Source organism: Lichenostomus cassidix, chromosome Z, assembly GCF_008360975.1.
Source record: "Lichenostomus cassidix isolate B80296 chromosome Z, HeHo_3.0, whole genome shotgun sequence".
Lineage (NCBI taxonomy): Eukaryota > Metazoa > Chordata > Aves > Passeriformes > Meliphagidae > Lichenostomus > Lichenostomus cassidix.
Genome location: NC_139511.1, coordinates 53,558,939 through 53,575,252, shown reverse-complemented (window position 1 = coordinate 53,575,252; position 16,314 = coordinate 53,558,939). Strand labels below are relative to the sequence as shown.

The 16,314-nt window shown below is 37.8% G+C and overlaps 1 protein-coding gene across 10 annotated transcripts in view; it reads left to right on the top strand.

Moving 5' to 3' along the window:
• MAST4 (microtubule associated serine/threonine kinase family member 4) overlaps positions 1-16,314 on the top strand; it is a 232,727-nt gene that overhangs the window by 204,344 nt on the left and 12,069 nt on the right. For all 10 annotated transcript variants that reach the window (XM_085042888.1, XM_085042887.1, XM_085042885.1 and 7 more), the window contains 10 exons: positions 1,858-2,066; positions 2,804-2,942; positions 4,063-4,195; positions 5,221-5,386; positions 8,097-8,198; positions 12,059-12,181; positions 12,421-12,533; positions 13,499-13,626; positions 13,729-13,961; positions 15,001-15,201. In XM_085042888.1, the coding sequence (XP_084899014.1) occupies positions 1,858-2,066; positions 2,804-2,942; positions 4,063-4,195; positions 5,221-5,386; positions 8,097-8,198; positions 12,059-12,181; positions 12,421-12,533; positions 13,499-13,626; positions 13,729-13,961; positions 15,001-15,201 (1,547 nt within the window). The remainder of the gene's footprint in view (positions 1-1,857; positions 2,067-2,803; positions 2,943-4,062; positions 4,196-5,220; positions 5,387-8,096; positions 8,199-12,058; positions 12,182-12,420; positions 12,534-13,498; positions 13,627-13,728; positions 13,962-15,000; positions 15,202-16,314) is intronic.

The following is a 16,314-nucleotide window of genomic DNA, read 5'->3' as shown; positions in this document are numbered from 1 at the left end:
TTAAATATATTAGTAATGGTCTTACAGATATGTATGATCTGAAGTCAGGATTTATTAAGATGCTGTAAGAATATGTTCTGGTTTCTATTTGCCTTTTAAGAGTCTATCTTGGCACACTGTCCGATTAAAAACTCTTGAGAAATATTTGTATGTCAGCTCCTCAGCCAGTCCTTAGTTCATTCATGTAACTAGTTTTTTTTAAGGATGGAGGCTTCAGGCAATAATTTTCTACATGCCAGGAATGTAGAGAGGGACTGAAATGTGTAAAAGAAGAGATATTACAAAAGATTATGCAACTGACAGGAGAAAGCAACAAATGAGAGAGGAAAACTAAAATGTAAGGGAAAGACAAGCAAAGGAAAGGGCTGTAAGAGTAAAAGCTGGAGAGAGAACTGAATATGAGGGGAGCAGTAGGAAGAGGTGCAGAATAAAAGGCATGAAGTCAGCAGGGAGGAGTACTGGAGCTGAATAACTCAGTCTGTATTCCAGCTCGGGAGGGGCAGAATGGAGTGAGACTCAGTAGGAGGCACAAAGGGTGGGGTTTGTCATGGGTTTTGCCCAAGGTGGTTTTTACTGCTTTCATAATTGTGTAATGTGTTTTACCTGCCCCGTGCTCACACAAGAATGAGGGATTAATGAAAGCTTTGGAATCAGTGAGAGAAATAGTCCTATCTGGAAAGTTTTCTTCCACAGAGGAAAGGAGAACTGCTGATTTTTTTCAGTGCCTGTAACTTTTGTAGCTGTGTGAAGATCTTTAAAGAAATAGTAGAGCAAGTGTTACTTTTTGTGTTTATATAAATAATTGTATGCTGATAGTTGGACCACATGGCGACAATTAATTGATTTTAAAAACTTCATAATTTAATCCTATTTCCCTACTGCCCCCTTTATTTTCTCCTTTAAGTGCTTTCTTTTCATAAACACTGTAGTAATAATATACCGGAGATAGTATAAGCATTAAATGCTACAAAGTAGATTTCGAGCAAGGCAAAAATTTTCGGGATTTGCCCCTAGGGATTTTGAGAAACGCAGCAGTAAAGTCGTGTGTCAGTGTTTCATAGGAGGGTGATTCCTTCTCCTTAGCCTTGAAAAACAGAAGACTTGCCCAAGTGAGGTTTTCTTTTCTTTTGCTTCCCTCTCTGCTTTGACTTTACCTAACCAAATTTACAGGAAACCTTGTACCCAGCACGCCAGTGGAAATTCTGCATGCCAAGGTACACCTTAGTCCCACACTACCATGTGGTTAATGCAGCAATCTTTGTTCCGAGTTACCTGCTGGTGACCTTCCTGTGATATGGATCAGTGCTGATGTCAGGGACTCAGCAAGAATGGGAGATTTTGCACCTGGTGATGAGGGAGCCGCCCCTTCGAGCAACTTCTAAGCAACCTTCATAAGAGATCTGTGATATGTTTTAAAATCCCCTGGACTGAGTCTGAGTCATAATTTCCTTACAGCGCACCTACAGAATAAGCATTTGTCACAATGATTTATAACACTAGCCATAGCTAGTTTTTGTATGTAATCCTTTGTTGATGGGGATGCCTGAAATCTGCCTGGGCTGAAAGCATTTGCTGTTATATGTGTTGTTTGGCTGGGAGGGAGGGAGGGAGAGGGAAGGGCAGGAGAGTTGTTTGTTTTAGTTTGAGTACTAATTTGTGTTAACTGAGATCCATTCTGGTTATTAAACAAAATGAGCTTTGTAACCATTACTTAATGTGAAGGACTATGTTGAATTAAAAACACGTCTTTTGTATAATACATACACAGTTTAAAAAAAAAAAAACCAGTGAAAAATGTATTTTAAAATGCATTTTTAGTAGTTAATCAGACTTCTCTCTCCCATTTGAACTTTTCAGTGCCGTTTATTTTGTGAGACACAAAGAAACCAGACAAAGATTTGCCATGAAGAAAATTAATAAGCAGAATCTCATCCTCCGAAACCAGATCCAACAGGCCTTTGTCGAGCGTGATATCCTGACATTTGCAGAAAATCCATTTGTTGTCAGCATGTATTGCTCCTTTGAAACAAGGCGTCATTTATGCATGGTCATGGAGTATGTAGAAGGTAAAATTGCACTTCTGTTTACAGAGGAAGAATTTTCTTATACCACAAAAGAAAAATAACCCATATGGTACTTGAATTACAAGGGGCCCCCTGTGTGTCCTCCATACTCTCGCAATTCAGATTTAGGAACCAGATCCAACAGCAAGGTGGTTCTCTTTTTTCACCAGTCATTATCTCCCAGTAAACAGCTTGTAAAACACGTTCCAGCTATAATGGGAAATAACTGCTCTTAGAGTAAGTTCCTTATAGATTGTAATTGAAAATGTCCTAGCATTCAAAGTTCATGTGGAAATGTTTGCTTTTTTCTGGAGCTGAAATTTTCAGTAGCAAGTGTTGGGGGATTTGTAGTAGTTATTTTTACAAAGAAAGAGGAAAGAGGAGACATTTTGAAAAGGTGCTGATGCTTCAGGAGAACAGTGGACAGAAGCAGTACAGAAGAGGTACCCAGTTATGGTTCTGGGGCCTTCCACATCCCCTTTATTTATTTATTTGTTTATTTGTTCGTTTGTTTTTCTCCTTTGGCAGCAGTATGTACTTTATCGGTTTTCAGCTGAATCCTTGTAGTGCTCTCTCCCAGCTTCATAGTACTTCCAGTATAGTAGTTGGTGAGGTTACATGTTCAGTTGTATCCTCTGACAAGAAAATAAAAATGTATGACTTGTTTGTATCCCTTTCTGCATCATATATGCACCTCCGAATTTATGGAGTAATCTGGAACATTTGTTCTGTTTCCACAGGTGGGGACTGTGCTACTTTGATGAAGAATATGGGTCCCTTACCTGTAGACATGGCAAGGATGTACTTTGCAGAGACTGTTCTGGCCTTGGAATACCTTCATAATTATGGGATTGTACACAGGGATTTGAAACCTGACAAGTATGTATATAGAATATAACTTGAAAGAGGACTCTGAAATTGTTACGTAAAATATGGAAGGTTTAAACTTGCTTTGACTTTTTTTTTATTGTGTTACGTAGATTCACAATTCCTTCACAATATTTGAACTTCCATTACTTGCAGTACAGAAAATGTATTTTTTCCGAAAGAGCTAAGAATTTTCTGATTAAAATGGAAGAGGCTATCAGAGTAGCTAAAAAAAAATATATGTATTTACTGTTCTGGTTAGAATGGAGGGAAATACATTTGGAGGGAAATACATTAAGGAAAAGTTTTTTCAAAGTAGACATAAATGTTTAATACAAAATATCATCAGCTTGCAGATATTTGCATATTTGAAGACAAGATTGACCAGATGTGGAAATATCTCCTGTTGCTTGGTTTCTAGGGGTTATTTTGTTTTTTGACGGGGTTAGGGTTTTTAATTTCAGTATTTGAAAATACAGTGTTGTTCCTATACAAGTAAATTAACATTACAGCAAGTAGCTGAAGTACAAAGTATGGCTGTTGCACTCCATTAATCTTCTTCCTGTTTCACAATAAAAAGGAAGAAAAAGAATTGGGAGTCATGGATGTTGATTGACAATACCTTCATATCATGATACCTTAGGACAGTATAGTTACTAGTTTTTATTATATTTAGTTTTTATTTATATTTATTTATTTATATATTTAGTAATTGTATTACTAAATTAATACCTGAGTTTTTTTCCAAATGCATGACTGACCCAGATTGTTACAGACAGAAAATGCTCACCTCACTTCAAAAATTACATGTATTCTATTTTAGGTCTTTCAGATTATAACTGTTTCTTCAAAGCTTCAAGCACTCAGCTCTCAAGACTTACATAGCTCTAAAAGATGTGCAGTTGCACATAAAAAGTTTGTTTACTTCTGATAATAATAGTAACAAATGTAAGACTTAGATTTTCAACCTGTTTATTCTTTACCAGTTAAATTACTTTTTAAGCAGTATTTATAATTTTGCACTGCTAATGAAATGTTTTTATTTAAGTATTATAATTGTAATAGTAATAACAATGATAAGCACAAAATGTTGAATTATATCACAGTGACTTAAAATATTTCTATTTTTCAGTCTATTGGTGACATCCATGGGCCATATAAAGCTTACAGACTTCGGTCTGTCAAAAGTGGGGCTAATGAGTTTGACCACCAATCTGTATGAGGGTCACATTGAGAAGGATGCCAGAGAATTCCTCGATAAACAAGTAAGAAACATCCTTTTTCCTTTCTACATTGAGTGTTCACATGAAGTAATATTTTGCCAGGAGAATATTCTGTAATATTGAATAAACCATAGTTACTTCTTCATTGGTGTTCCAGTTGAGTATGTCAGTTACTTTTACTGGTGCCCTGAAGATTATTCTAGGCTTTGTCCTTTCTTTCTTCCTGTCCTTATTTTTAACGTAACTAATACGTTAGAATCTATTAGTAAGATGAACAACCTAATTGCACGCAAGTGAATCTGTGAGAGAGACAAATGGAAAACTGTTTTATAAAGAATTCAGAAGTCTCAGCAGAGTACTTGTGGAGCTCATTATGTGTTGTACAACGAAGGGTGCTAAAATCTGTGCTATGGCCCATTTCCCTTTAAGCATGCCTCATTACCGTTGCTCACAATCTGTTCACTGTAAAAGTTACTTAAGATAAAACCATCACAACTTCATATAAAGATAAGGATATGTTGTAAGTTAAATACTTGCCATGGTGGACTCCATGTGCAAAACATAAACTGTCCTTTTCATAACAGACACGCAAATGCTGATTATGATGCCATTTAATGTAGGTAGGTTGTTCTAAAAACATGAATTGTCATGTAAACTCAGCGGACTAAACCAAACTGAATTCCACTTTTTTCCATGCTTTCATATTAATTTACATTAATATGGAAAAAATAATGAGGGATTAATGAAAGCTTTTGGAATCAGTAAGAGAAATTGTGCTATCTGGAAAGTTTTCCTCCACAAAGGAAAGGGGAAGTACTGATTAATTATTAATTTGTTATTTATATTTTTATTTTAATATATTAATTTTAATAATAATATGATTTTATTAATTGTTTTTATAATTATATGATTTGTATATATTATTTTAATTTATTATGTATTAATTTATTTATTATTAATTATTAATTTACATCAATATGAAAAATTTACATTTCAGGAATTATCAATAATGTGGCATAGCTCAGTTAAGACTTGTTTTGACATCATGCTTTTTTTCTTTCTTTTAGGTCTGTGGTACACCTGAATACATAGCTCCTGAAGTGATACTGAGACAGGGTTATGGAAAACCTGTGGACTGGTGGGCTATGGGAATTATTCTTTATGAATTTCTTGTTGGATGTGTGCCATTCTTTGGAGATACACCAGAAGAGCTGTTTGGACAAGTAATCAGTGGTGAGGATCATCACTTTAAAAAAAAAAGATTCAGTTTCTGTTAATAGTAAATATATTACAGCTTTACTGATAAACTACACAATTTGCTATCAAAGCAGTAGCAATGAGTTTAGCTCAAAAGCTGAACTTTATATTGTTGCTAAGTACAGAAATTCATTGATACAGAGTATGGTGGTTAAGCTGCACTGTTTTGAAGAGAGAAGTAGTGTTACTAAAATAGTAGTGCCTCTATGCAATAGTGACTTCAGTCTTTGATAAAGAAATTATACCACAGAAGAACAGTTAAAATAAATTGCTTAAATAGGAAAATGCCTCATGGCACAATGAAGAAATTAACAAAGATGTAATAAAACTGTAAAACAAATGTCTCCCAAATAATTAATAATGAGAAAAAGAAGGAAACTAATTCAATTCACAGATTGTTAATGATTTCATTGGTGATTGTTGGAGTGTAATGTTGTTTCTGTAGCAGCTGTTCTTCTTCCATTTAAAATTCAATAACCTTTTAAAACTTAACCTACAGACTGACCCTAAGTATTGTTATGTGTCTTCTGACAAAACTGAATGATAATTAAACAGAATTGTTTACTATCCTACCTGCTGTTTCTATAAATTTCCCAGGTGCATAGATGTAGAGGGTCTCTGTTTATGACACAAGGTTTACAGAACGGCACCTCTGTTACTAAGTATTTCCCGGTCTGTTTTATGGTCTGTTTAAAAGGTCCAATAGCTAAGAATGCACCTCTGGTTCCTCATTCTCTGAGAACGCAACAAAGCCCCTTTTGTACTTACGGAGACACTCTGTCATCATCTTGCTTTCCTCTAGCTCTGAAGTTGAAAGCCAGGCTTGTTTGTAAACTGTATTAAAATGCATGTGACATTCTGTGTGTTCATGGATTTATAACCATGTTGTTTTCTGACACAATATGCTGAGACCTGAGTGGCAAGAAGAATCAACTGTTTAATTAACACAAGCTGCAAATGCTGTCTGTTTACTGGGTGCCTTGAGGCTGCAATGCATATTCATGCTTTATTTTCCAAATCAGATTTAAACTGCAGTGGAAGCTCTAGGCAGGAAAAACATAGAAATAACTCATGTTTTTATTGCATTTCCAGACATATGCACCTGTGTTTTTTCCTTATGCTCTCTGCCTGGGAGAAGGGGAGGGAATAGTCTAAAATTAATGACAAAATTTTTATTTCCAGCTTTACTTTGGATGTGGCATTAATTTTACCTTTTTGTACAACCTAGCTGATACTTCTGTAAATATCTTTATCGGTTTGAATAGGTCAATTTATCTTGTTGAAAATTTTTGTAGAAGTCTATTTGTAAACCTGATCTATTCCCACTCACCCTCTAAGATTGTTGGTTGGCTCAGTTTCTTAGTTTGACAGTTATTAGCAGTTGCTTCTCTTTCATTTTAAATATCTGTACTTCCTGAAATAATTCTCAGTCAGTATCTCTATAAGAACTCTAGTTGGATATGTTTCCCATGCTAATATAAATTATCCCCTTCTGTTTGACTGTAAAAGCCATGTTAAAGAACCAAACTGTAGCCCAGATTTTTATTCCAGTTTCCGTGGACAAAATCTACTTTCTGCTTAAAATTCTACTTTAAATCTTGTTGCCTTCTTGTTTGTGGAAGGTTGCCTTTCCTGCCTGAAGTTGTGTAAGGACAGCTGTGGGAGGCCTCAGTGTAAACTTAAATACCTAAAGTAATAAGAATTCAAAATACTACTCCAGAAACAGATTATATTTAATGCCTGTTTATATGAGTACCTTTCCTCAAACTCTGAAATACAAGCATTAAACCTGTGTGTCGCTTCTGATCATTGTTTCCCAAGTTATGATTATTTTATAGAAATCTGGATCATAAAATGACAACAAAATCCTTAACAGCATTGTGTATTTCTGGAGCTCCTACTGCTCTGTTTCTCTGATGCCAAAATCCTTGTACCTCCCAAGAAACTCATGCAGTGTTGTCTAAACCTGCCCTGTATTACATTTGTGGACACAGCTTCCACTAAAAATCAGGCAAAACTTGCTGTGTGTTAGACTGTTAGAAAGTTCATGTTCATATGCAGGGTATCCTGTCTTGATTGCATGGTTTAGGTCCAGCTTGCCATGAAGTGCAAAAAGCCATAGTAATATAAGAGTCACTAGAGTGAGGGAGTATGGAAATATGAGACTCTTGAAAAAAGATTCACTGTCATGTATGTCTCAGAGCACAGTCTGACACCTTGACCCTTAGTCATGGGAGTAGTGACTTCAGGGAGTGTGCTAGCATTAGAGAAGGAACACAAATGTGAGCAGCAACTGCTGGGTCAGGTCAGCGGTGTCCATCTTAACAACGGTTTCCATGGAACATAACGACAATTTAAACCATGGTCTGGTGGAAGCAGGGAGAAGAGAGAGCGTACAAGTTGTGCTAGTATTTTGAAAGTTTTCCATGAGCCAAGCATTCATGTATTCCGCTGCTGAACACAGTTTTGGGTTAAAGGATACTTCTGAAGGAAATGGGAACGTGGTATGTTTATGTTGTCTGTATAGAGAATATAAAAATTAGAAGTAATTGGTATGTCGCAGAGTAAGTTGAAAGAGCTGCTTTAACTTTGTTTTGCTGGTAGGTCACTGAGAGTATTCATACAGTTTGTGCTGAAAGCTGGGATGAGACTTCAGCAATATCAAACAACTTTCTCTTTGTTTTAGATGAAATCAACTGGCCTGAAAAGGATGAAGCACCACCTCCAGATGCCCAGGATCTGATTACTCTGCTACTTAGGCAGAATCCTTTGGAAAGACTAGGAACAGGTTAGGAGGCACTAATTTTAAATTGTTAATGTTCTAGAAATAGCTTCTGTATTCAGCATTGGGAGCTTTTGTTCACCTATTTGTTTTGCTTGGGAAACATCTGTAAGAACATGCAGTACGACAACATTCATGATAAGTTACAGATTCAGACCAGTAATATGAATTTAACATGATGATGTCTGTCCTGGTTTTTGTGGGAGTTTACATGTGCTTATTTGCATTTACTCCTACTTTGGTAAATGTAACAGGAATTTCTTTTAAGACCCTGTTAGCCATTGAATGGGGTTTCTTCATAAATACAGTATTAAGTAACTAAACAGAAATCAAGAAGGGGAATCATTACACAACTTCCATTTTCAGAAGTATCTTAGCCTAGCAGATTAATTCCTCCAGATGTCCACCAGGTGGGTGATGACTACGTAGACTACTTATTCAGAAATGACTGTCTGAGGTTGTGTGGTGAAAAGTCTTGTCATTCTCATTCAAGGGCCAATGTCATTCTCATACAAGGACCACTGCCTTGTATGACAAACAATTATAACAAGATTATGAATGTTAAGGAAGTGTTAGGACCAATGAGCCTGCATAGGCTAATTAAAGCACTGCGCATTTATGGAGTAGAGTTTAGTCGTTAGTTGATGGATGAGGATTTATTTGGGAGTTTCTGTGAGAGGCAATAATGAAGAATATTGCGTGTGATTTTTAAGTGTTAATGTATGGGAACCCAAATAACTGACTGCCTTCCCTTTAGGCAAAGCATTAGATAGACATGGCAAAAAAAAAAGGGCCTCCTATATTAAAGAGCTCAAACATAAAGGTATAGTCTTATTTACAGTGAGCATTGTATGCCATGAATAGGAATAGCATAGGGGGATGCTAAGGAAACCAAGTGGCAGGTTGAGTCAGCATAAGAGTACTTGGAAAAATGCTCACAAAACTGAGTCCAATTGTACTACGTTTTTTCAGGCCTAATTAAAAAGAGGCTTTAGGAATCAGTTCATAACTGGTCTTATCACAGCTGCTCGGGGGAAAATGTGATTATAACCCAGACCCTGAGTGCTACTGACATGGTCCCAAATGACATGTCTTTCTTTGGCTTCCTTCAGGCATGGTGATGTGACTGATACTAATGAACTGCATGTCCCTTGCAGCCTGAGTATCTGGGATCTGTGTGAAAAACCCTTAGACTTCACTGTAACTGATGGTCTGGACTAAGTGGCGTCCAGCAAAGTTCATTGCTATCCCTTGCCCCATGTTGAACATGTTAGGAGTGAGGAAGGTGTCATGCCCCAGTAGCTTCTTCACTTGCTGCCAGCTTCATCTCTTGCAGAGGGCACTAATGCCGAAGGCAAAATGAAAATCCACAACTAGTTTTATTCCCTTGTTTTAAGTACACTGTTTCCAGGCGTTGTTGTTTCATTGCCAGGATGCCTTTTCCTAATAAATAGAGTGTTAATTCAAGACTGTTGCCCTGTGAGAGGCTGGATCAGAACTGGATTGGAAATTCCCTGTCTGTTGCTACAGTTGGTGGAGAAAGTGAATTGGCTGAGATAAGTCTGGCTTAAATACTGAATGGTCAGTGCTACGATGTGAAGCACCTGTGGTGCTCATTTAGGAACTGACCTCTTTAAAGGCTCTGGTCTCTCAAAGAGTTGCCAGTCTGAAGAAGGAAATAAAGCCACTATTTCTTTGAAGCAGAGGGTTCAGAACCCACAATAAAGTTGTAGGATCTTTAAGTGTTAGAATCAGCTCACAGAAATGGAGGCTGCAGTGTGACAGGCTCCACATGGGCACTGAAAAATACCAGGGCTTATCCCAGGCTACACCATGCATTTCAAAGGACAGTCCTATCTGTTTAATATGTATTAGCAAGCTGCATAACTCTTTATGAAAATTGTAATTGTTTATTTGCTCAGGAGACCTGAGTAGCAAAGGCAAGTTGAAAGATGAGTGATGGGTACTATACTTATTATGAAGAAGGAAAACAATGATAAAAAGACTTACTTGGGTTTGAAGTGTCTGGTACCAATCAAGAATTATACAATTCTGATGTATTGTCCTCTTACTGTGTTCAGAGAAATATTCACTGCTTAGCTAGTGACTTATGATGAGATGTGATTTTGGTCTCCTTTGGGAAGATTCGACTTCTATTATTTTTTCCCTGGTGCAGTATGAAAATCAAAGAGCTCAATCTAGAAATCTTAACACTGACTTAGATACCAGTGAAGAAGTTCTAAGAAAACTTAGAAAAACTGAAGATTTCAGGTTTTCTCTCTGTAGTCTTGTCATAGAGAAGTATACATGTACTGAGTTGACCCTGACTGGCCACTAGGTACTCACTGAGCTGCTCTGTAACTCCCTCCTCAGCTGGATGGGAGAAAAAAGTATGCCAAATGCTCACGGGTTGAGATAAGGACAGGGAGTTGCCATCATGGGCAAAGCAGACTCAACTCAGGAAAGTTAATTTATTACCAATTAACGTTACTGCTTTACTTTCTCCCCTCAAGCAGCACAGGAGGATGGGAAATGGGGTTGTGGTCAGTGCATCACATGCTGCTTCTGCTTCTCCTTCCTCCCCACGCTCTTCCCCTGGTCCAGTGTGGGCCCCTTCCATGGGGTGTGCTCCTTCAGGCACAGCCTGCTCCAGCATGGGTCTTCCATGGGATCCCAGGTTCTGCCAGCAAACCTGCTCCAGTGTGGGCTCCACTCTGCACAGAGGTCCTATCAGGGGCCTGCTCCAGCAGTCTCTTGTATGGGATCACAGTCTCCTTCAGGCATTCACCTGCTGCAGCGTGGGTCTCCTCCATGGGCTGCAGGTGGATCTCTGCATCCCCAGGGAGCTCCATGGGCTCAGGGGCACAGCTGCCTCACCATGGGCTGCACCATGGGCTGCAGGGGAACCTCAGCTCTGGTGCCTGGAGCACCTCCTGTCCCTCCTTCTGCACTCACCTTGGTGTCTGTAGAGTTGTTCTTCTCACCTGTTCTCACTCCGCTCTTCTGGCTGCTGTTGTGCAGCAGTTGTTCCCTTAAATACAGTATCCCAGATAATGCTGATGGGCTGAGAGTGGGTCCATCTTGGAGCCAGCTGGCATTGGCTCTGTTGGATATAGAGGAAGCCTCTGGCAGCTTCTCATAGAAGCTACTCCTGTAGCCTCCCCACTACCAAAAACATGCCACATAAACCCATCACAATCAAGCTGGCATCAGGTCTTGCTGCTGCAGGTTACTTGTTCAGTTTTTAGAATTAGGTCTATGTTTATTAATGACATCATCTTCCACCTTCCCAGGACGAAACTTCCAGTGTTTCATTGTGTTCTTATAGTTGTTTTTTAACTTGAAACTAGTGTAATCATTTTACGCACTTTAAACAAGCAGGCAGCAATAAATGAATGATAGGGTATTTCCTATAGAATAGTGTATTATTGCCATAAAACACTGAAAGGATCTCTAAGTCAGCAGTAGTATTTATTTTATACTGAGCAACAATCATTCTGCATTACTGTATAACTTACTGTACTTACTCACATGGTGTGCATACTTATATTATTATAACTACATCTGATGATTCTGACTAATGTATAGCTAACAGATTATAATTAGAACATCCAGAGAAACAGAAGTCCTAGAAGGGGAGATGATAAAGCAATAAACGGTTACAAGAAATGGCCAAAACAAAACAGGGACAGGGTGTACCTCTGACAGGATTAGGATATTCTAATGGGAATGGATAGTAGATGTTCATGGGTACAGTTACGACTATGCCTTTCCATGATTATCTGCATTGTTGGCTGGGGGTTTAGTTCATTTAATCTCAGAGGATTTTATACAGTTTGCTCAATGTTTTTCTCTGGCTCCTCCAGGTGGTGCATATGAAGTAAAGCAGCATCAGTTCTTCAGGAGCCTTGATTGGAATAGTTTGCTGAGGCAGAAAGCAGAATTTATTCCACAATTGGAGTCTGAAGATGACACTAGTTATTTTGACAGTAGGTGTTTTACAGTATTAAAAAAAATTATTAACGACTTCTTTAAATAATCAGTCTTTGACTCTTACTTACTGCTTTTAAAATCTCCTTTATCAGAATCACTTGCAGCTTGCAGTCTCACTGGTGAATTGACATTTCAGTAGAAATAATCTTAAGAATAAAGCTAGATTTTTATTTATTGTTAAAGCTTGATATCCATTCTTCCTGGTAAATTCAAATATTTTATTTCTTTCCTGAAGCTCGTTCTGAGAAATACCACCATATGGAAACTGAGGAAGAAGATGATACGAATGATGAAGATTTCAATTTAGAGATAAGACAGTTCTCCTCATGTTCACACAGATTTTCGAAAGTAAGTAAAAATTTCTGTAATCTTAATAATTTGTAATAATTTTTCTCCTTTGCAAATTTTGGAAATGTTAAATGTAGAAGAGATACATAGGGCCTTGTTTTTTCAAGAATCTATGAAACTAACTGAAATGGAGCAAGAATACAATAAATGCCATTAAATCAAAATATGAGAAGATTGTGTAGACAAGTTGCTTCTTTAATCTTTAAGAAAATAATGGAAAATTACATAAGTATGATGGTGTTTTCTGTAGAAGATTCATGACAGCATAGCAGAAAGTGTCAGGGAAGCATTCTAATACATGCTTTTTGTGTTGGTTTCTTTATACATGGTTTTCATGTTGCTTCAGCTGTGTCCTGGGTATCTTACAGGTGATAGCATAACAAAGATTACAGTATTACCATGTAGTAGCTATTAATTTAACAACATTAGACCAAAGGAAACAGCAAGGTAATGATTAGCATGTGTTCCAGTCATGGGGAAATGTCCATTTGAGAGAGTGATCTCAATGCTTTGAATTGAAGGTAAAATTGCCCAAAGGGTAGTGTACTCTAGTAGTTGAGATGAGAGCTAATTACTGCTAATCAGAGAGCTCTAGTAGGAGCAGAGTGGACAAGCTCAGGAAATACAGTGGAGGGTGAGTTGGCAGGAGATAATGGAAGAGAACACTCAGGTCTATGGATTTTATTTGTACTGTCTTGATTCACACTGTGAAAGGAGGAGAAAACTGATAAATTCATAATGAAAAGAGGCTGTATTTGTGTACCCATGCATGAGGAGCCAAGAAAGCATTTTAAGAACACAAACTATTGGAAATCTGAAAAGGTTCAAGAAGTCTGCAGTGTGAAATACTATATAAGCATTTAGAATCACAGAACTGTAGATCCTGCATATTTTTTTATGTCAAATGTATCAGTTATGACTCAATTTTTTGTGGTGGTTTTTTTTTTTTTTTTTGTCTGTAACAGGTTTTTAGTAGTATTGATCGAGTCACTCAAACTCCAGGGGAAGAAAAGGAAGATGCAGGAGACAAGACAAAAAGTGTAACATTGCCTTCTGTGGAATCTTTAAGCTGGAGCTCAGAATATTCTGAAATGTAAGTAGAAGGAGGTACTGCAAGCCATCTACATCCTGCTTGCCAGATAGCCGGCCTCCTCATTTCAGTAACTGCATGAGAGTTTGCTTATTTTTCATGCAGACAACAAATATCTACATCCATCTCATCTGAGACTGAGAGTAGCCGGCAGCAACGCAGTTCTGGTTTGCTTCCAAAATTGTCCGTATCAGCCGAAGGAGAGCAGGATGATTCCACCACCTCAGGGGGACCTCGGGAGGAGCCAGAAAAGTCTGCATTTGCGAGCGATGAAATAGTGCAAGATGAACCTGAAGTAACCACTCCAGCAAGTACAATCAGCAGCTCCACACTCTCAGGTAGTTCACAGTTGGTGTCTTGACTGATGATACAACAAACAGTTACAGACCACCATCTTTTGGCATTAGCATTCATAGGTTTTGAAATCATCTATTTCAGAACGGCTTTTAAAAACAGCTATCCCAACAGGATCTGGTTCAGGATCACGCTTAAGCTGATAAAATTTCATGAAAATAGGGGAAAATGTTAACATCTTTGGAAACACCATCATCTGGTGTCACCCCACTGTCTCTAGAGGATTTCTAGGCAAGTGAATAAAATCATTTACCAGGATTTTGCAGGATTCTCCTGTGAATAAAAGGAGTCTTAGATCACTTGAGCACTTGAAGTATTATGTTTGTATCTTTCCACACTCAGGTTTGTGATGCATGATCATCATGGATTCTGCCCTATTGCTATTTTCCAGCACTCTGTGCTACACATTTCATGTTTTTAATTAAGACATCTCTATGATGTACACCTTTCAGAATTTACTGGATTTTCTTTGACTTGTGGAAGTCACTCTGGTCATTACAAATCTAGGACGGAGTGTTGCAAACCATTCTCTACTTAAATAATTTATTTTCTTTAGGCATTGCTTCTCTGCTCAAGTATTTGTTGCATTTCAGTAGGCTCCAGGGCCTTGTTGTCTTATCTACACATCTACCTCTCTTCAACCTATTTCTCTTTTGTACCTCACTCAGTTTTTTCAACATACATGCTTTTATTCCCAAACCCTTGATTTCCTACGCAGTCCACATTTTCCTCCCCCTGCCTCCTTTCTGTTTCTGGAGAAAAATAATTTCCTTAGGGTCATTCCTTCCCTTGTCTAAAACATTAACATTGATAGTGCTGTATCCCAAGTCTTGCTCACTGTCCCCCGCGCCCCATGCAGTGGTGTTGGCATTAACACAGCAGTTGCAGTGATAACTCCGACCATCTGATCCTATTCTTGCACATAACCAGTTACACTTAAAAGTAATTTATTTTTTCTGTGGTACATTAGCAAAAGGATACTCAGTTTTCCCTCAATATCTTTATCCCTTCTTCTTTGTACAGTTGGCAGTTTCTCAGAACACTTAGATCAAATAAATGGAAGAAGTGAGAGTGTGGACAGTACAGATATCTCCTCAAAACCAGCTGGTGAAGTTGCAACTCACATGGCTCGTCAGCGACTGGAAACCACAGAGAAAAAGAAAATCTCTGGAAAAGTCACAAAGTCCCTTTCTGCAAGTGCTTTGTCCCTCATGATCCCAGGAGGTAAATACTTCTGGTTGAAATGTTATGATTTATGCAATGTTATGAAGGTTTATGATGCAAATGCAAGATTTTGTAGAATCCAGAGTCGATTCTGTGTCACTCTTTTTTGTTTCTCTTGTTGTTTACTTGCATGACTAGATGGTGCAATGTTGTCAGCAAGTTGTGGTGCTCACACTACAGCTGAGAGGCAAAAATGTAACTTAGTTGTAACTACTTTGACTTTGTGCATGCACAGCAGGATGTGACTTCAGTCCTTGGGCTATCTGACAGTAGGGTTGTAGATTAAGTTTTAACTAGCTCACAAAAACAGATATTTGTTAAAGCAGCACATGACTAATTTCCTCTGATCTGTCATAAGAAAAGCTGGTAAACAAGAGAGCAGTGTCACAAAAATAGCATGCAGGCTCCTACTTGTACTATGCTGACTTAGTACAAGTGCTCAAAATTTGGAGCCGGAAATAATGCTATGAGTAGACATATAACCATAATATTGAGTGTTTCACATGAAATATTAGTACTTTGCTTTTTTGTTGTTCAGAGCTGAAGTCCAAACTTCGCAAACTGCTGCAATTGTATTCCAATTTGTATACACATGAGCACATAGTGCATTCAAAACAATAAAATAAAATGAAGTTGGAATTGGTATTGTTGCAAGAAACTTTTGTGGTCTTACCTGATGTAGCAGAATGTAGCAACTGAGCCTTGGTACAAGCACTGAGTTACTGCCCTAGGTACCAAGTACATATTGTGGTTTAATTGCAGTAGTCTTTATCTGTTTCTGTATATAACTGAAACCAAGAAAACAGCTAGCAATTTGTTAAGCACTGCTGGATTACTTGGGGAATGATTTTGGCTGTGCTCAAAATATCATCTCCTACCCTACTCTGATTTTCTTTTCCTCAGTGTTTGTTAGGTAAAGGCTAAGAATTATTTTTGTGAAGTTAGAGATTAATGTGTTTCCTGTGCAAAAGGGAAAAAGCAGTCTGTATATACCTTGCATTAAACAGTACAGTTTACACTCCTGGAAAAAGAATTAAGTTCTAATATCTGGTTGTTGAACTTCTCATTCACTAATATGCACACCAGGGGAGGAGGAGGAGGAGAAGAAGTTGT